The 19491-nt window shown below is 52.0% G+C and overlaps 1 protein-coding gene across 3 annotated transcripts in view; it reads left to right on the top strand.

Moving 5' to 3' along the window:
- The first annotated feature begins 475 nt into the window (after positions 1–475).
- PSTPIP1 (proline-serine-threonine phosphatase interacting protein 1) overlaps positions 476–19491 on the top strand; it is a 39919-nt gene continuing 20903 nt past the window's right edge. Inside the window, exon 1 of one of the 3 annotated variants that reach the window (XM_059058930.2) lies at positions 476–996. In XM_059058930.2, the coding sequence (XP_058914913.1) occupies positions 964–996 (33 nt within the window). In that variant the 5' untranslated portion in view covers positions 476–963. Of the gene's footprint in view, positions 997–17971; positions 18110–19491 lie in introns of those variants that run through there. The other 2 variants (XM_067029408.1, XM_067029409.1) reach the window with 2 other exon arrangements.

Raw genomic sequence — 19491 nt, 5'->3', positions numbered from 1 at the left:
AGACTCCATCTTCAGAGGGGGACTTCCCGCCCCAGAGAGTGTCTAACCTGGGGACTTGGGGGGAAGGCAGTATCCATAGGCTGTTATCCCTTGGCTAGTTACCTGCTCACCCCACTTCTGTGCTTTCACAGCTCCCCACAGCACACAGCTCTGAGCCCAGACTGTGAGCTCCTTGAGGGCAGGATGTGGATTGGGGCAATGTTCACCCAGGGTTTGATGATGTTCTAGGCTTGGGTGAGCCCCTCCCTCCCCGAAATGGTTTGCTGGTGAGGGCTGGAGAGTCTAGCTTCTATGGACTTGGTCTGGGGCGAGGCTGGGGGTGGTAAGTGACAGCACCTGGATTCCTGCCCTCCTCCTTGCCCACAGTGTCAGTGGGCCTCAGCCTCCCTAAGTTTATGGCCTCTGAGAATGGCCCAGCTAAGGCATTGGAAGGATGCAAGTGGAGGCAAGTAGCCAGGTGGCAGATGGCAGGCGGGGCTGCACAGGGGAGCACAGCGGCTCCACTTCCTGTGGGGCGACGGCCCTGGAGCCTGCCCTGGGGGAGGTTGCACAAACCTACTTGCACAGGCCCCGGGCTGCCTCTCCCACTGGCCCCTGCCTCCCCACACCCCAGGGCTGGCATCCCTGCTCTCAGTCCTACAGCTTGGGCTGTGTCCTCCGTCTCCACGGGGCTGGTGAGGGGCCAGGCTGGACACTGGGACCCGCCCTCCCATCACTGGGCACCAGCCCTTCCTCATTTTGCTGCTGATTCTAGCCCCAAACAAAACAGGTTGAGCCCTTTTCCTCCCTCCAGCAGTCTCTGGCTTACAGCTGCCTTCTGAGGCACTGCAGACGGCGCCGGCCTGGAAGGGGGGCCCTGGGCCAGCCCTGCCAGGACGGGGACGGTGCGCCTGCCTCCTGGCCCTCGTTCAGCCCTGTCTGTGGCAGGAGAGGGAGCTTTGCCGTGGCAGTCGGCTGAGGAAGATGCCCCAGCTTCAGTTCAAAGATGCCTTTTGGGTGAGTGAAGACGGCTGCGGGTTTGAGCCAGTGGCGTGGGCCCCCAGGGAGGCCAGCCCGGCTGAAGTTTCCCCAGGGCAGTGGGTGGGGATGCAGCTCCAAGAGGGGGTTTTCTCATAAAAATAGTCGTTGATTTTTGGTCTTTATCATAGTGGAGGTAACTTGGGCTGCTTCTGAGTCAGAAGAGGAAGGGGGTCCTCAGTCTGGGGTACTGATTCCTCTGCAAACTTCAACACAGTGAGTGGGGGATAGTCTCTGTGCTCCCAGGGCTGGTTTTTCACCTGAGTGACCCTCTCCCCACAGCAGGAACTTTTTAGGAGTGTCTGATATATGGGTGGGACCTCGAGGAGGTCTTGTGAGGCGAAGGAGGGAGGGGGTCACAGGTTTGGGGACCAGAAAATCTTGACTTTGGATCTCGGCTCTGCTATTTAGAGGCTGGACAAGTCATTTTACCTCTCTGAGTTCCATTTTCCCCCATCTATATAGTAGAGAGAGATATTAATAAACGTACCAACTGGATGGGAGGGGGTTAAAACAAGGTGATGTAACAAAATCCCCCACACCTTGCTGGGGTGCCATATGGGAATTCTCTTCCCCTCACCCAACTCCTCTTCCTTGCAGACCTCAGGGGTCCTTTGAGGAGGCAACAGGGCTGGGCAGTTCCTCGCTGGCTTTCTTAAATCCAGCGCACATGTAAATCAAGCCTTTTCCTTGTGAAATTCCAGCACCCAGCTGGCTCGTGGGGGTGAAATGCTTGGCCCAGGCCACACAGCCCGCAAGCCCAGTTTGGACCCCAGATCCCTTCAGCTTTTTTCCAGCTGTCTCTCAACCTCCCCCTCTGCTCCTCAAGCTCTGGCTGTTCCCAGTGGCTCACAGGAAAAAGCTGAGACCTCTCTGGTTAGCGCTGGGGCATGTGGCTGTCCTGAGGGATCCCCTCCAGGCCTGCAGAGGACACCTGGCTCTTTGCTCACTTCGCATGGCCTCAGTCGACAGCCTGGCCTCCCTGGGCCCTTTCCTGGGGCCTCTGGCCAGGAGGACGAAAGCTAACGAGCCAGGTCTTCCTTGCCTTCCAGGCCACGCTCCGCTCGGGGCCCGTGGCCAGCGTGTGAGCGGCCTGCTTCCCGCCGGCACTGATCACACAGTGTACAGGGGGATGACTCTCTGGTCCTCCGTTTCCCCATCTCTACAAAGAGGGCCTGGGACCGGCCCAGAGAAGCCAAGGGAGGCAGACCTGGCTCGGCCCATTCCAAGCACCAGGCTGGCAAATGGGGCCCGTGCGAGGGGCAAGGGGCGAGGAGCTGCAGGGGTGGGGTGACAGGCCGGACAGTGAGTCACTACATCACTGCTCTGACTTGGAGTGCAAAGTCTGGGGAAAGGACAGGGCCTGAAAATCTAGGTGCTTAGTAGCCCAAGGCAGACCAGGACTTTAGCTCCAGGACATCTGTCCCAGCCCAGAGCCCCTGGGTCCACCTTCCCTAGGACAGAGCTGGGCCAAGGACTAGCCCTAAGGCAGGATCTGGCCAGCGGGGCATGGCACTTGAGGGAGAGCAGGGTATGGTGGCAGCAGCCCACCTGTGGCAGCTTCCTGAGCGGTATCCTGCCCACACTCTGTGTTCTCCCCACCTCTGAGCTGCTGCGGGCTTCACGGCCTACGGGTGCCCCCTCTCCTCCACTGCTGGCTCCCTGGGCCTGGGGTGAGGGTGCAGCTTCCCTAGGGAAGGCTGGAGCAGAACAGGACAAGTGGCCAGTGGGAGCCTCTCACACTGAGCCTGGGCAGATGCCCCAGAAGGTCGGTGGCAGCACCACTGCCCCCAGGGCTCTGAATTCTAACACCTCTCACGGGCGCTCAGCCCCGCCCAGCCCCGCCCAGCCCACGAGGACAGCTAACACTTGGTGAGCATTAAAGATGTGCCAGCCTCCCGTTCTCAGGACTATGCATCTATTCACCCATTTAAACCAAGGAGGTAGATGCTACTGTTATCCCTATTATTCACAAGGGGAGGCTGAGGCACAGAGAGCTTAAGTCATTTGCCCAAGGTCATGTAGCTGGGATGAAACCGGATAGGTTGGCCCCAGTGTCTGGGCTCTCACCCAGGTGCTTCATTGCTCTTCTAGCAACAGGGCCCATCACTGGATCTTCGGACCACGTTGGTGGAGGAGGGAGAAAAACTGTCCTTCCCACCTCCCAGAGTAGTAAGATCAGATGAGGTCCACAGAAGTCTTTTAAAGCCCAATTTACAGACAAATCTGTAAAATGGAAAAGACTTAATGATCTAACTGCCACGGGGGTGTTAGGGACAGGGGCCCGCCTGCCCCTCCCCCTGGCTTTCCCCCACCCCAGTCCAAGGCGCACCAGCTCCGTTGTGAGGAGGGGAAGCAGAAGTGTTTTCCGAGGAGCTACGAGTTTGCACTGAAGCTTATATACTTTACTCATACGAGATGCCCTGTAGAGGTTAGGGCCCATGAACCCTGATTTTACCCACAATTATAACAAGCTTGGTCATGTGGTCTTTTAACCTATAGCTACAGCAAATAGTAGGGATATACATTTGGTTAAATACTGGTGGGCCTGAACTGTTAGAAACGGTTTCACAGATAGCTGGTGGCCTGATAGCAAGAGGAAACAAAATTATAAAAAGCAGACATAGTGGTTCAGAAGTGGTGGGAACATTAAGCATGGGAGCAGCCCAGTCCTGTCCCTCAGTAGGCCTATATTTGCAATTTTGCCAGTGTGGCCACACAGTATATATTTATAGCCTGCATTTATCTTCAGCAGAACATTCAGATGCAGGCCGCTGGGGAGTGAGGCAGGGGCGGGCCTAGCCACAGAGGGAGGGAAGGGATCATTTGATTTCTGTTATACACACACAGTGATAAAGAACATCAAGGGCTTTGCAGGAAGTTTGTGGCTGAGCCTCAGAGCAGGGGCTGTCGGTGAGACAAGGTTGAGGATGAGAATAGCAGGTGCTCGAGCTGAGGGAGACTTAGAGCTCATATAACCTGACTCAGCACCGAGCGGCACAGAAGCCCCCAGAATGCGGGGATACCACCCTCCTTCCCCAGTACGCACAGCTTTCATTGCCAAACTGTATTGCAAGAAACACCTGTCTGCCTCCTCAGTATAGGGCTGGCGAGTGGGGTATGTGTTCAGTCGATGTTTATAGAATAAGTGAATGAACAGTAAATGCATCCACGGTCCTAATGTCTTCCTGAACCTATCTTCTCCTTCATTTTACTTTAGTTACATTCTGCAAATGTTTGTTGAGAAGGGTTCACTACCAGGGAGTCTAAGCTGGGCCTCCGATCCTCACCCTCACGTCCAATCAGATGAATGAGACTGTCTTGCCCTCAAGGAGGCCAGAATCCAGTGCTGGAGACTGAGCTTCTCTGATAACACAGCCAGGCACGGGGCACACCCAGAGGGGTGCTCCGAGCTGCGCTTTCCCCTCCTACCCCCTCATTGCCTCCCAGACCTATATGCCTTTGCAAAGATATTGCTTCAAGAGGGAAAATCTAGGTCTGGACCAGGTTTTATTAAGATCCACATCCTGTCCTACTTGGAGTTGTTAAAAGGAAAAGTAAGGGCCACATATACTACCTCTCACTCCCTGCCCTTCCCTCCCTGCTGCCCCAGCTTTGGGCAGGAACCATCAATGGGGACAGAGAGAACAGGCCTGAACTTTTCCCTCTGACTTGAGGTCACATCTCTCCCCTTTGAGGCTGGGCTCCAGCTTCATCTGGAAACCTCTGTGCCAAGCTGGGAGGAGCTGAGCTCCCCGCAACAGAGGACAGAAGGAGGTCCCACATCCTTGGGTGGGGAAATGACCCACCCAGGATTCACAGGGTGAGGGTAGGGAGAGGGGACTCAGGTCCCATGTGTCTGATCAGCTACTGTTGCCTCTTCCCCTTCCCAGTTCTGAGACTCTGAGGTTCTTCATTGAGGAGGAGACTGAGGTGGGAACGACCCTCTTTCCAACATAATTCTGTTTTGAATGTGTGTGGGCCTGGGTATGATTTCGTCATCTTCAAAACACCATTGTTAATGACTGCATGGTCCTCCAGCTTGTGGATTTGGTGGACATGCTGTGATTTATTTATCCAATCCCCTATTGTTGGACATTTAGGTTACTGCCAATTATTTAGTATTCTGGACAGTGATGTACTGGGTAGACCTTTGTGTATCAAGGTTTTGCACTTGAGGACTACATCTTTGGGTAGCTTCCCAGAAGAGGAGGCATTCCTGGGTGAGAGAGTGGGCCCAGTTCTCTAGCATTTGGCACTAAAGGTCACTTTGAGACCCTTCATAGTCCTATGGCTGGGCAGGAGCCTTTTCATCCAGGAAAGAGGGACCAGAGGGACCTGGAAGAGGCTGGGAGGACTGGGCCTGGAGGGGCCCTGCTGGGAACCTAAGCCCATTGTGGGTAGACTTGCAGCAGGGCAGGTCCCTGTGGCCTTGAAGGCTGAGGGGGCCAGTGGCTGAGGAGGGGCATCCTCCCGAGAAACAAGGGATTGTAGAGGCAGGAGTTGGGAGAGGGAGGCCCCTGGCTGTCCTTCCTTTGCCACCACCTACTGCCTTCCCAATGTCTCCCTGGCCATGGCTGTCAGAAGGGATGAGGATGGGACTCTCTTTCTGTGCTGGTTGCAAAGCTCTTCAAGGCAATGGTGTTCTGTGTAAAAAGCATAGAGCCACGTGGTATGTCTTGCATGTTACCTGTTGTGAAAAGTGGGGGAAATAAGCATTTATGTTGGCACAGGCTTGTATTAACAATGAGAGTCTCTGGAAAGACACACAGAGAACTAATTAAAGTGATGACCTTGGGGGGAGTCAGAGAAAAGAGATTGATGGGTTACAAGGCTGGGTGGCAGTGAGTTTTGTCACTATGTATCTTTTTATAGTTTTAAATTTTTGAACCATGCAAATGTATTACCTATTGAAAAATTAAATTACACAACTAAAAATGAAAAAGAGGATGTTTATTTCCTGTTCTGTGAAGTTTGTTTTTCTCTGAGTCCCAGTTACTTAAATCATCCCCAGAGGTGCAGCAACAGTGCCTGTTTGTTCAGTGCCTATTAGGCACCAGGCACTGCGACAGTCATTCCATGTGTGTCCCCAAACCCACCCTGCAGGGAAGGACTTGCCAATGTCCTCCTGTCTGCAGAACGGAGGCACGGGCAGGTCAAAGGCCTAGTTCATGGTCATATGTCCAGGACAGAGCAGGGGCACCCACCTAGCTCCGTTGGACCCCATCCCATTCTGTCCCTGACTCCAAGGAGATTGACCAGTTCTTGGTTCAATTATAACTCCTGTTGGCTATAAGGGCAGCTCCTTATATGTTAACACTGGTTTCCATGGTTTTGGAAGTAATGTGATTTTTCTCTCTATAATTTTCTGCAAGTGATCACGGATTACATATTTCATTAAAAGGAAAATATTTAAAAACACAACTAAGCAATTCCTGTTTTCAAGGCCAAGATGGTGTTTTTAGGTGACATTTGTAGCTCGATAGCATGAACCCTTCCATGTACTCCGTGCACACTCTGTGGTGCGTCTGCCCCCTGGGACCTGAGAACTTGGTTCCTCAGCGCCCACTCCACAGGACGCGGTTGGCTGTCTAATGGAGATAGGTGACTGCAGAGGTTTGTGGTTGTGTTTGCCCTGCTGTTGCGATGCCTACAGATGCTCTCCTGTAGGATTTCCTGGAGGCGGTGTCCTGGGCCAAGAACATAACCCACACCTTTGATTTTATTATTGGTGGAAAACAAGATCTGCTTCTCAAGACCCTCTTTTTGGTCCAATTCCCAGGAACTCATGGACTTTTCCTGGCTGCTCCTGGCACCTCCCCCCAGCCGGGGTTGCCAGCCCCTGGGATGGAGAGGGAGGGCCTTGCTTGGGTTTGGAAGGGTTGGTGAGGATTTGGGATGTGGCAGGAGGGCAAAGGTGCTCCAGGTGGAAGGAATGGCGCAGGCAAATGTGTGGAAGGGGGAGAGGGCACAGTGGGTTTGCAAGACGGTTTTCTGGCCCAGAGGACTGCGCAGGGTGACTTGTAGGAAGGGGAGGCCCTTGCCGGCTTGTGAAAGGTCTTGACCAACCTTGAGTGAAGGCAAAGATGCTTTCTTCCTTTTTGCACCCTCTCCAGTGACGGATGTTTCCACTCGTGCAAAGAGGCTTGGAGGAGGCAGGCTGTGGGTAGGATGCCCGCCCACCTCGCTTAGAGCCTGGCTGACGCTGCAAACCACACGATGGAGGGAACTTGTTGTGGAAACTGAAACTGCCTCACTTCCAGCTAGAGAGAGTGGTACCCTGTGCTCTGGGGGCTGCCCATGCTAGGGCTCCCTGCTGGGCTAGCTCTGGAAGGTCCCTCCCTCATGGGCTCAGTCACTCCCTGTCTTCCAGTCTCAGAAGGGGAATAGGCCTCTTTGAAGCTTCCACCCTCACTCGCTGAGGGGCACCTGGAGAATCCTTTCCCCTCTCTGAACTTCAGTTACCTCATCTGTAGGATGTCAGAGTGATTCTCACCTAAGATAAAGCCTTTGAAGATGGAGAGGCTCAGGGGACCACATTCTTCTGCTCAGCATCAGGAGTTAGCAGACCAGTAACAGATCCCAAGGGATCCCCACTTATAATTGGATAGGCACCTACAGGGTGAGCCTCATATGTGGATACTCCCAGTCTCAGGATGCCTCCCCAACTCTTTTCACCATTGCATATTAAATTCCACCATTAGAGAGTCATTCCTTTGGCTTCGGGCGACAAGATGCAATAGCCCCATGAGGTTGGTATTCTTATTCTTGCTTTATAGAGAAGACTGAGGCTTATAGAGGGGATGTGGGCCTGGGGATGCCACCCCGTTGGACTTTGGGGCTGCTGGGCTAGGCCTGGCTGCCATCTTCCCAGGCCAGTTCAGAAAGCCCTTGGCGTCAGTGAGAGTGTGTGGTGGTTTGCCGAGACCTGGTACCCTGAGCAATGGCTGACAGAGAAGGCGGGTGAGTGACATCCCCTTCTGCTGGTGTTGACAGGCCACCAACTATTGGGCAACAGGAAGTGTCTGCTGGTGCTCCAGAGACTAGCAGCCCGGGTGGGGATGGGGCAGCCAGATGGGATCAGGGCTTCCCAACTGCAGAAATGGAAAAGCGGAAGCTGAGCTATGCTGGAGAGGACAAGGGGGTGATGGGCTGAGTCAGGAGAATGCTGGACCTGTTCAAGGGACAAGGAGGCCTGTGTGGCTGGGGCAGAGTGATAGAGGTGGAGAGTAGTTGGAGATAAGATTAGAAATGTGACAGGGGTCACAAATCCCAATACGCCCAGACACTGCCACAGGTCAAGTGCATGCAAATTTCGGGGTGGAGGAGCAGTACTTTTCAAAGTTCTCCAGTTTCCAAAGTGCAGCCAAGGCTGAGAACCATTGGTGTAGATAACTGTGGTGTTTCGGATGCATCGCTGTTGCTGACAATCAGCATATATCTGGCTTTTACCATTTACGTGACCTCATCTGACTCACTTGTGAATGAGTAGAGGGTAGAGGGTTGGGTTTTTTTAACCTTATGACCTTATACAATTACTTTTTTTTGTGGTCAGTATACATAACGTAAAATTTACCATTTTAACCATTTTTAAGTGTCCAATTAAGTGGCATCAGTACATTCACAATGTTGTACAGCCACCACCACTATCTATTTCCAGAACTTTTTCAAATTTCAAACAGAAATTCTGTACCCCTTAAATAATTACTCCCTATATCCTTCTTCTCACCTCCTACTCTGCTTTCTGTCTCTATGAATTTGCCATGCTAGGGACCACATATAAGTAGAATCAGACAATATTTGTCCTATTTCATTTAGCATAATGTCTTTAAGGTTCATCCATGTTTTAGCATGTGTCAGAGTTTCATTTCTTTTTATGGCTGAAAAATATTCCATTCTACGTGTATACCTCATTTTGTTTATCCATTTATCTGTTATCGGGCAATTGGGTTGTTCCCTCATTTTGAATACTGTGAATAATGCCACTGTGAACACAGGTGTACTAATACTGGTTTGAATCCCTGCTTTCAATTCTTTGGGGTATATACCTAGGAGTGGAGTTGCTGGATCATATGGTAATCCTATGTTTAACATGTTGAGTAACTGCTAAATTATTTTCCCCAGCAGCTGCTCCATTTACATTCCCATCAGCAATGCACGAAGGTTTCAAACAAACAGACAAAAAAAAAAAAAACCCAAAACAAAACAATGCACAAGGGTTCTGATTTCTCCACATCTTCACCAACACTTGTTATTTTCTGTGTGTTTTTTCCCCTAATCATAGCCATCCTAGTAGGTATGAAGTGGTATCTCTTTGGTGTTTTGGTGTTTTTTTTAAACTTTGCCTCTTTATTTTATTTGTTTTTAATTTATTTATTTATATGGCCATACCACACTGCATGCGGGATCTTAGTTCCCCTACCAGGGATTGAACCGTGCCCCTTGCAGTGGAAGCTCTGAGCCTTAACCACTGGACTGCCAGGGAAGTCCCTCATTGGTGTTTTGATTTATATTTCCCTAATGACCAATGAGGTTGAGCATATTTTTTAATATTTATTGGCCATCTGTATATCTGCTTTAGAGAAATGTTTATTCAAGTCCTTTGCCTACTTTTGAATTGGGTTGTTTATCTTTTTGTTGTTCAGTTTTAAGAGTTAGTTTTTGTATATGGTGTTAGGAGTTCAATTCCATTCTTTTGCATGTGCATATCCAGTTTCTCCAGCACCATTTGTTGAAAAGACTGTCTTTTCCACATTGAATGGTCTTGCCATCCTTGTTGAAAATCAGTTGACCATATTTGTGAGTGCTTATTTCTGGCTCTCTGTTCCATTCCATTGGTCTGTATGTCTGTCCTTATGGCAGTACCACACTATATTAATTACTGTAGCTTTGTAGTAAGTTTTGAAATCAGGATTTGTGAGTCTTCCAACTTTGTTCTTTTTTTTCAAAATTATCAGCTACTGAGGTCCTGAGTTGAGGTGTTTTTATTTTTTTAATTTTTAATTATTTTATTGTTTTTGTTTTTGTTTTTGCTTGGTTTTTTTTTTTTGGCGGTACGCGGGCCTCTCACTGCTGTGGCCTCTCCCGTTGCGGAGCACAGGCTCCGGACGTGCAGGCTCAGCGGCCATGGCTCACGGGCCCAGCCGCTCCGTGGCATGTAGGATCCTCCCGGACTGGGGCATGAACCCGTGTCCCCTGCATCGGCAGGCGGACTCTCAACCACTGCGCCATCAGGGAAGCCCAATTATTTTATTTTTAATTTTAAAAAATATAGTTGATTTACAATGTTGTATTAGTTTCAGGTATACAGCAAAGTGATTAAGTTATACATATTATATATTGATATATTCTTTTTCAGATTCTTTTCCATTATAGGTTATACAAAATATTGAGTGTAGTTCCCTGTGCTATACAGTAGGTCCTTGTTGGTTATCTATTTTATATATAGTAGTGTATATCTATCTGATAATCCCAAACTCCTAATTTATCCCTTCCCTCCTTTTCCCCTTTGGTAAGTTTGTTTTCTCTGTCTGCAGATCTATTTCTGTTTTGTAAATAAGTTCATTTGTATCTTTTTTTTTTTTTTTTAGATTCCACATGTAAGCGATATCATATGATATTTGTCTTTCTCTGTCTGGCTTACTTCACTTAGTATGATAATCTCTAGGTCCAACCATGTTGCTGCAAATGGCATTATTTCATTCTTTTTTATGGCTGAGTAGTATTCCATTATATATATGTACCATACCTTCTTTATCCATTCATCTGTCGATGGACATTTAGGTTGCTTCCACATCCTGACTATTGTAAACAGTGTTGCTATGAACATCGGGGTGTATGTTCTTTTTGAATTACAGTTTTCTCCGAATATATGCCCAGAAGTGGGATTGCAGGATCATATGGTAGCTCTATTTTTAGTTTTTTAAGGAACCTCCATATTGTTCTCCATAGTGGCTGCACCAATTTACATTCCCACCAACAGTGTAGGAGAGTTCCTTTTTCTACACACTAGAGATGTTGTTATAGGTGAGGAAACTGAGGTTTGAGCCTTGCTGAGGTTGCCAACCTGGACTGGCCACCAGTCTATGACAAACCCCCTATAACTCTCCCAAACCTGCACATACTTGGAGAGACACCGTCCTTAGAGAGAATCCCCTGGGGATGGTGGGCTCCTCCTTACAGTTGCCCTACCTCTGGCCCCCTGAGAAGGCCCATGATTTCTGAGCTTCCTTGAGGCCCCACCAGCTCTCACTCTTCAAGAAGGACTGTCCCACAGGCTGGGGTCACCAACTTCTCCAGTGGATTATGAGACTGCCCTGAGGGAATTGATGTCCACCCTGGCCTGGGCCTGCCTAGACCTGAGGGGTCTTTGAAAATCAGGACTTCTGACCCCCAACTGCCCAGATGGCAGCCACTGAAGCAGAAGGGGTCCTCTTCTTTGTCACCTCTTGAATGTTTTCCATTCATTTGGACCAGCTCTGAGCCCACTCTCCCAGGCCTGGGGACCCCAGACTGCAGGTGGTAGGAAGGTGCAGGAGGTCAGCTGGGGTCAGTCCATGCAAGCAGGGTTGAGGTGGTAGGCAGGGGATCAACACAGAAGTCTGGATCAATGTCTCTGGAGCTGTCGTGAATACTAACAGCTTGAGCTGTGGGGGGTCTGCACAGCGTAGAGCAGCACGGTAGTAGGTGCTGTGTTGGTGTCTGCAGTTGTTCTCAGTCTGACCCAGAAGAAGATGGAAATTGAACTAGAAGCAAAGGAACAGTGTGGCTAATTCCAGGGCCAGGAGAAGACCAGCAGCTGAGACAAGGTCTTGGGTCAGGGCGGGAGCTGCCATGAGGCTGCTGGAATTTTATTTTAGTCCTCAGATCACCCTCAACCTTAGAGGGACTGCAGATTCATTGAGGGGAGGAGTTTGCACTCCAGGGTCCAAAGGTCTCGGTTTGAGTCCTACCAATGTATGGGTGCAAGTGAGGGGCTGAGTGGGAAAGGTAAGCAGTGAATGGCTCCAGAGAGCACAGGCTTCCCTCAGGCAGCCCCAGCGCCCCAGAACCCTGGAGGTGGCATCTTGCTCTGTATTTTCCCACAGTGCTACTCTATGCTGGATGCACACTGGCTGTGTTGGGCAGGGTGAAGCAATTTCCCAGTCTCCAACACAGAACCCTTGCTTGGAAGGCGCCGTATTTGTCTCTCACACTGCCTTTAGAACCTGATGCCCTGCTTGGATTCCACTGCATTCACCACGGTGTGGCCCTGGCGAGTCCCTCCACTCTCTCAGCCTCTGGCTCCTTGTCTGTATTAAATCCATTACTGTGGTTAAAAGACAGACGTGGTGAAATGAATGTTAACGGCCTAGGGCAAGAAGCCCCGCATATAGACCCTCGGCAGGTACAGGAGCCCACGAAGCCCCTGGGCTTGGAAGGCGTTGCAGCCAGAGCCCAGGGTCAGCTCTGAGGCCCAGAACCTACCAAGGCCGGCAGAGGAGGCTGAGGGACCTAATCCAGGGACTGTGGGTATCTATTCCTGTCTTTGGGGAAAGGTGTGAGGAGCGGGGATCCCCTGCAGCCGCAGGGGCCCATCTCTATCTCTTGAGCAAGTCTCAAGCCCAGAGGAGGCTGCCAGCCCTCACCCTGAAGCAATTCACAGCTACCAAGCAAGACACCCCACGTCAGCCCGGTGAGGGCTTGGAGTCCAGTGTGCGTTCCACTATATGGGTGAAAAATTAAGGCTGAGAGATTGGAAGCAAGCAGTCAATTGGATTCCAACCAGCTAGGATTCAAACCCAGCTCTCCTTTTTTATTTCCTTTCTTGGTTTACTTTTACTTGATACGTACTAATCACCATGGCCACCATTTTCCAGGAGCTCCTTAAGTGTCAGGGTGCCCTTGGTTGGGCTCCTACATATATTATATCATTTAGTCCTCAGAGCCCCAGGGAAAGTGGACAGTGTGTTCACACTCATTTTACAGAGGAGGGAATCTGTGCACAAGAGGTTAAGTAACTTGCTCAAGGTCACACTGTCTGTGTGCATGGGACTGGCCAGGACTAGGACGCGGTGCCTGGGGTGTTCCCACACCCCCCACACCCCCTACCTGGACTTTCTCTTGTCGAGGTGTTCCCTGTGGGCCATCCTCTGGCAGGTGTAGGAGGTGTGGGAGGGGTGATAATTGCGGAAGGGGACGTGCAGAGACAACGCCTGGGCCACAGACTCCGGTCCCCAGTCCCTGGCCGGTCACTTACAAGCTGGAGACCGTGCAGCAAGGAGCCCTGTGCAGCTGTGCAGCTGGCCACGTGCAGGGGATGGTCAGTGCCTGTCCTTGCTGATGGGTCAGAGTCTCCTCCGGGGCTCAGTGTCGGGTGGCTCAGTTCCCTTCTTCCCTCCAACCACCTTCTCTACCTGCCCTCAGCCCTGGCCACTGCTGGATCCTACAAGCCCCCCCCCCCCCCGCAACCCGCGCCTAATCAGCTTGTGGGGGGGGCACTACAGAGGAGCTGTGTGACCTGGGCAAGTCACTCACCTTGCTGAGCCTCCATTGCTCGCCTGTGACATGGGGCAGTAAGGGCACAATCCTGACATTGCAGGCTTCTCTGGGAATTAGAGGCATGGAGAACACTGGCCTCTACCCGTCCACATCCCACACATCCTGTTCCCTTCCCCTGAACTTGGAACCTGGCCCTGGATCCTCGTTACCTCCAGGGAGGGTCCCACCACTTGGTCTGCCTGACTCAGGGTTCCGCCTCAGCTGGCCTCAGGCTACCTCTTCAGACACCTGCTCCAGCCCCTCAGACCCCTCACTGCTGCTTTCTGCTGGGCTTGTCGCCGCCCACAGCACTGAGCATCAAGCTTCCAGTCTCCTAAACCTGAGGGGCTCATCCCCACCTCCAGGCCTCTGCCCCAACTCATGTTCACTCCCTGCCCCACCTCTTGTACTAACTTCTACATATTTTGGTTTCATAAAGCAGGAGGGAGAAGTGGGGGATCGAGCTGGACTTTTAAGAGCAGAGGGGAAGTGAGAAGTACATCACAGAACGGGGGAGGGCAGTGCAGTAGAGGAGGCCCTTCCTGCTTGACGCTGGAAGAGGCCTATTTAAAAGAACAAAGTCGGAAGCCACGCATGCCCACACAATTGCTGCTTGAGCCTGGACAAGTTACATAACCTCTCTCATCCTCACATTCTCCTCGGGTCGGTATTACTGAGATAAGAGGCCCCAGGTACGCACAGTTGGTCCCCTTCTGTTGCTTGTGTTGTTACCCTGGCCCCCACACCCGGCTCCATGGGATTCCTGAGAGCTCCTGAACACTCACAGGGCTCCAACAGGGCCCCCTGAAGGCTGCAGGTAACCATCAGTCCCCGGCCTCCAGACTCCCCAAATCTTGGGGCCCACCTGGGCCCCAGGTCAAGGGCCTGAACATCTCAGGGGCTCATCCAGCAGGGCTGCTTGAGTAAGGGGCCCTCTAAGGCCCAGGAGATGCCTCAGACTGGAGCTCAGTGGAGAGATAGAGCCCTCTGGAAACTCATTTCTAATCCCAAGTCCCTGTCAGCCCAGCTGAACCCAGAGTAGCTCCTCTAACCACACTCAATGTGTTTTTGTTCCTTAAAAGTAAGCTTTCTTGGCTCTCTCCCTTTGACACCTATCCTGGGCCATCTTAGAAAAGCTGTAAATCACCCCACATTTGTCTGCTTATGAATGGACCCCTCCAGTCTTTGAGTCAGGGGACACCTAGACCCAAAGCACCTAGTTCAGCACATGACCTGTGGCTCGAGTCCTCTCTGCGGGATCCCTAACCTGATTATAGACCCTGGCGATGGGACGTTCTCCATCCATCAGAGTGGCTCACCTGTGTTGCACATTTGGGGCCACTTGGGCTCTTGGAAAGCCCTTCTTTATATTGATCTGGAGTTGGCCTCTCTGGGGGCACCAACCACAGACACTCCTTGTGCTCCTGATGGCCCCACAAAGGTCTGCAAATGACCACATTCCCCAATGGCTCCTCAAGGGCTGAGACTAGGGAACTTCTCTTTACCCAACCCTCCTCCTGGGGTGCTCTGGGTAAGCAACCGGCTTGCTCACTTAAGTCTCTCATCCGTCCATCCATCCATCCATCCATCCATCCATCCATCCAAGCCATACGTGGGTGTCTGGTCCTTTGCTTTCCCTCAGCTTAGCAGCCAATAATGGTGGAGATGCGGGGTACTAGCTGTGAGGCAGTGGAAAGAGCCCGGCTGCTACTCATTGACTTATCCTCTCTGAGCCTCAGTTTCCTTATCTGTACAACAGGGATAATAATACATTGTACAAAGTAGAGGGGACAAGTCTGTCTTGCTTATTTACAGGTGCTAGATAACGAGTCATTGAATTGCAAACAAATGGTCTGGTGTTCTCCATGGGGCAGCTCAGGAGCTGTCATAAACCCATGTCAGCTCGAGGGCCTCCCTAAGACGCTTCCTCAGCCTTTGTCCAGTGTATTTGCTGAGTGTTGCTGTGCAGAACTGGGCACCAGGACCCAGTAGGCAAACAGACCCATGTTCTGCCTTCAGGGTGCTGCCTTCTCCAGAGTTCAGTGCTTACTACCTCAGGTGTGCTGACAATCCCAGTGGTTTGGTTTCTCAGCCCACAGCAGACAAGCAACAGTGGACTAGTTGTCAATAAACCAGCCATGGTAGGCGCCTTGGCTGCAGAAAACTGGTAAACTGCAGTGAAGGGAGAGGGCAAAGCCTTTATTAAGCCTCTTCCAAAGCCTGAGCCTGGGCACCATGAGGCCTGTAACCGTGTTCAAAATCGCGGTCCGTGGCTTCTGGGGCTTCCTGAGATAAAGGGAGTAAGTCCAGTCTCCCTGTTCTGTCTCCTCTTCACTAGTAAAAGGTGATTTAAAAAAGAAAGAAAGAAAGAAAAATGTTAGAAAAAATATGTAGGGCTACGCTGGTGGTCCAGTGGTTAAGATTCCACACTTCCACTGCATGGGGCCCGGGTTCAATCCCTGGTGGGGAAGTTCTGCATGTCGTGCAGTGCAGTCAAAAAAAAAAAAATGTATATATGTATATATATATATATATATATATATATATATATATATATATAGAGAGAGAGAGAGAGAGAGAGAGAGAGAGCGCCTAGCAACCCAAGAGCACGTCAGTTATTAGTAAGGTCTTTGACAAGCATGGCTAGCACTTTACAGAATGGTTTCTGAACTTGCTTAGGATGCAAGCAGGAAACTTAATGTTCTTCTTTCCACCTTCCAAAGCCACTGGTAGCTCTCCCTTCCTCTACCCTGGGCACGTGTTAGAGCATTTCTAGTCCTTTTCAGGTCTAACTCCCTCCAGTTCCACCACATATCAAAATCTCACTCTTGTTCACTTGAAAACTTCCCAGTCTCCCCACTTGGCCTGTGATTGGAAGCCGATGTGGGGACAGAGAACGGGTCATCTCTGCACTCGGTGTGTTCCGCCACCTCCACTGCCTGCTGCTTTTGTGTCTCCACAGATGGCGTGGGGCACGGGCTTGGAAGCTTTAAAGGGGTGAAGTGTCTTATTTCCCTGGTGCTGCTGTAGCTGGTGCGGCAGGTAGCAGACTCACACAGGTTAGCTCTTCCTCTCCTGGCTGCCTCGGCGGGTTCTCTGGTGACCTGGCATGTCCCGCTCCGTCCCCTGCAGCTGTCCACGTCTGACCCCTCCCAGCTGCTCCCCACCGTCCACTCCACGCAGCTTCTTTCGGGGGCTCTTCCCTCGCTGTCAGCATTTCTCATCGGCAGAGGCTTACTACCGGCAGCTCTTCCCAGACACTTCCCGGCCTCCACTTGGTGCCCAGGAAACACATGGTGCCAGTTCCCAACTGCTCCCTCCCCAGGCCTCACTCCCCTCAGGCAGCTCCAGCCTACCCCGGACTTCAGACTTCTCTAGGTAAGATGCAGCCATGGTTGCCATGGCCTCCAAAAGCCAGCAGGCAGACAGCAGCCTCCCTGCTGGAAGGGCAATTAAAGGTCACTTCCTCTCCCTAAACGTGTTTCACAGTCAGGAGGCCCCAGAGAGGGCAAAAGGGACTTTATTAAGCCTACGCAGCTTCTTCCTGGCAGATCAGAGCTGGTACCAAAACCCAGGCCTCTCCCTCTAAGGTTAGAGGTTTAGCTGTCCTCTGAGGGACTGTATATTCTGGAATTCCACGTAAGGGAACATTTGAAAAGGCTTCTGCAGCCTTTTAAATGGACTCTCTGGTGGGAGACGGTGTGTGGTAGGGAGATAACTTGTTTTTTCCAGCCTGGCGCATCTGAGTTCTGTCTGGTCAGGGGGTGAGAGGCAGGCAAGGACAGGTTAGGGCATGGGGAGCTACCGCTTGCTGAACAGCCACTGAGCCTGGGGTTTTGCAGAGAGGCAAGGGAACGAGCTAAGATCTGGTCTGGGAGAGCTGGGTTCAAATCCCTGCTGTGCCCTCAGGGTCCCTGAGCAGATTAGGTAACCTTTCTGGGTTCCATTTTTCTCATCTGTAAAATGGGGGTAATCCCGGCTCAGGGCAACCTCTGACCTTGCTTTTCCTATTCTCATCTGTGTACATTATTTCACTGGCTTCTCAGATCAAACCTAGGTGGTGGAAACAATTAGCCTTCTTTTTACAGGGAGGGAAGTAGAGACTGAGAATGACCAGGACCACAGGGTGGGGTGTGAACCCACATCTGGTCTGCTGAACTCTGTCCAATCTCTCAGGCCAGGCCCGGGCCCCCTCCCTGACTGGGCGGCCAATCTGCCCTGATAGGGCTGTGCCCTAGAGGGTGGGCTGTCAGGGCCAGGAGAGGTTGGCCTCTGCCCTCACTTCCTCCATGAGGAAACCAGGTCCCGAGAAGGGAAGTGGCTTGCTTGGTGCCCTGGTCTCTGTGGCCTAGCCCATGCAGCCACCAAGAATTGTACGGGTGTAAAAAGGAGGAAGTGGCAGTGTGTACAAAGGTTAGCTCTCTACCCACCCAGTGGGGGCATGGCAGGGCCGGGGCCAGCTGGCAGGCCTGAACCGTGGCTCACAGCCAGAGCCACCCAGAGAAGGGAGCAGGTGGGCCGTCCCTGAGCACAACCGGTACCCAGGCCTCCCACACGCTGTCTTCAGGCTGAGGTAGGACTGTGCTTCCTCCTGCCAGAGTTGTCCCGAGCACCTCCTCCTGCAGCCCCGATCTGACCCCTCTATGGGGAAAGGGAGGCCCAGAATGGCCACACAGCGAGGGTGGCAAGGCCTGGGGTCCCACATCTGGCTTGAGGGAGGTCTCCCCAAAGAGGGGATCGCACCTGCCTGCCACCTGGCGCCCTCCCCTGGGGTGGATCGCCCTAGTGCCACATGGTGAGGGCGGGGCCTCCGGCTGCCTGCCGGCTCTCAGCAGCTCGTCTGCAGAGCCAGCACGGCCCTTCTCCAGGCCAGCGTTCCTCTGACCCAGCCTGGGCACAGAGCTGGCCTCTGTGAATCCATGGTAACTGAATGACAGACAGAAACACAGCTTTGGTTTGAGGCAGAGAGAATTTGGGAAATCATTTTCAAAAGTTTTTTTTTAAATCATTTTCTGATGTTTCAAAATGTAAAAGAGTTGCTGGACTGTCTATTGAATGACTGATGTCGGTATGTGAGTTTGGGGACAAGCTGACCTGGGTTCACATCCCAGATTCTGATCTTTACCAGCTGAGGGACCTTGGGCAGTCACTTCGCCTCTTTTCCTCCTCATCACCGTCCTTACTTTCCTGGGTGTGTGGTGTTTTCAATAAGAAAACAGCTGTGATATTCTTGGTATGGTGCATGGTTAAGTGGACTCAATAAATAGCAATTTCACAGAGGGCAAGGCCACAGGCAGGTCTCAGGTGACAGAGGCTGCAGGTAGACAGAAGGAGATGCGAGGCCCTGCCTTCTGGTAGCTTCTGCACTGTGGAAATAGCAGCCTGAGCCTGTCGACAAGGGCCCTGAAAGGGAGCCCTGGACACCTAGAGGGTGGAGCTGGGTAGGCGCAGGGAGGAAAGGCCAGGATGGGCCCCCTGGAGGAGGTGACTCTGGTGCTGGGCCTTAGACTGTAAGCCTGCAGGACTGATTGATTAACTGATTGAATGATTGGTTAGTTCGTTTCCTCAGCAGCTTCCGGAGCCCAGCTGTGCCCAGCTCTGAGCCATGAGTCAGAAGCCCTGGAGGAAGAGGCAGTGGTGGGGTGGAGGAGGGGTGCAGGCTGGCAGGGAACAGAGGCCCCAAGAAGTCAGGCACTTCCTTGGAAAAATCTAGCCACTTGTGACGGTGGCTCACTTGGCCAAAGCCCCTGCCAGCACCAGCGTGCTCTGAGCAGGGGCTGGACCAGACTCTCAAGCCTGTAGTGCTTTGGGGACTTGAGCTCCTGAGGACCCAGCCTGCAGGAGCCCTCTGCCTGCCACCTCCTCCAGAATGGCCAATGTAGGTTTGCTTTTGCTTCTCTTTCCACTCTGGGGGTCTCAGTAAGGACAGTGGGGTTTCCCTGGGGAGTGGGATCT

This window comes from Kogia breviceps, chromosome 3 (genome assembly GCF_026419965.1).
Source record: "Kogia breviceps isolate mKogBre1 chromosome 3, mKogBre1 haplotype 1, whole genome shotgun sequence".
NCBI classification, from domain to species: domain Eukaryota; kingdom Metazoa; phylum Chordata; class Mammalia; order Artiodactyla; family Physeteridae; genus Kogia; species Kogia breviceps.
Note: the sequence above shows the minus strand (reverse complement) of the source record. Positions and strands in the feature narration are given on the sequence as shown.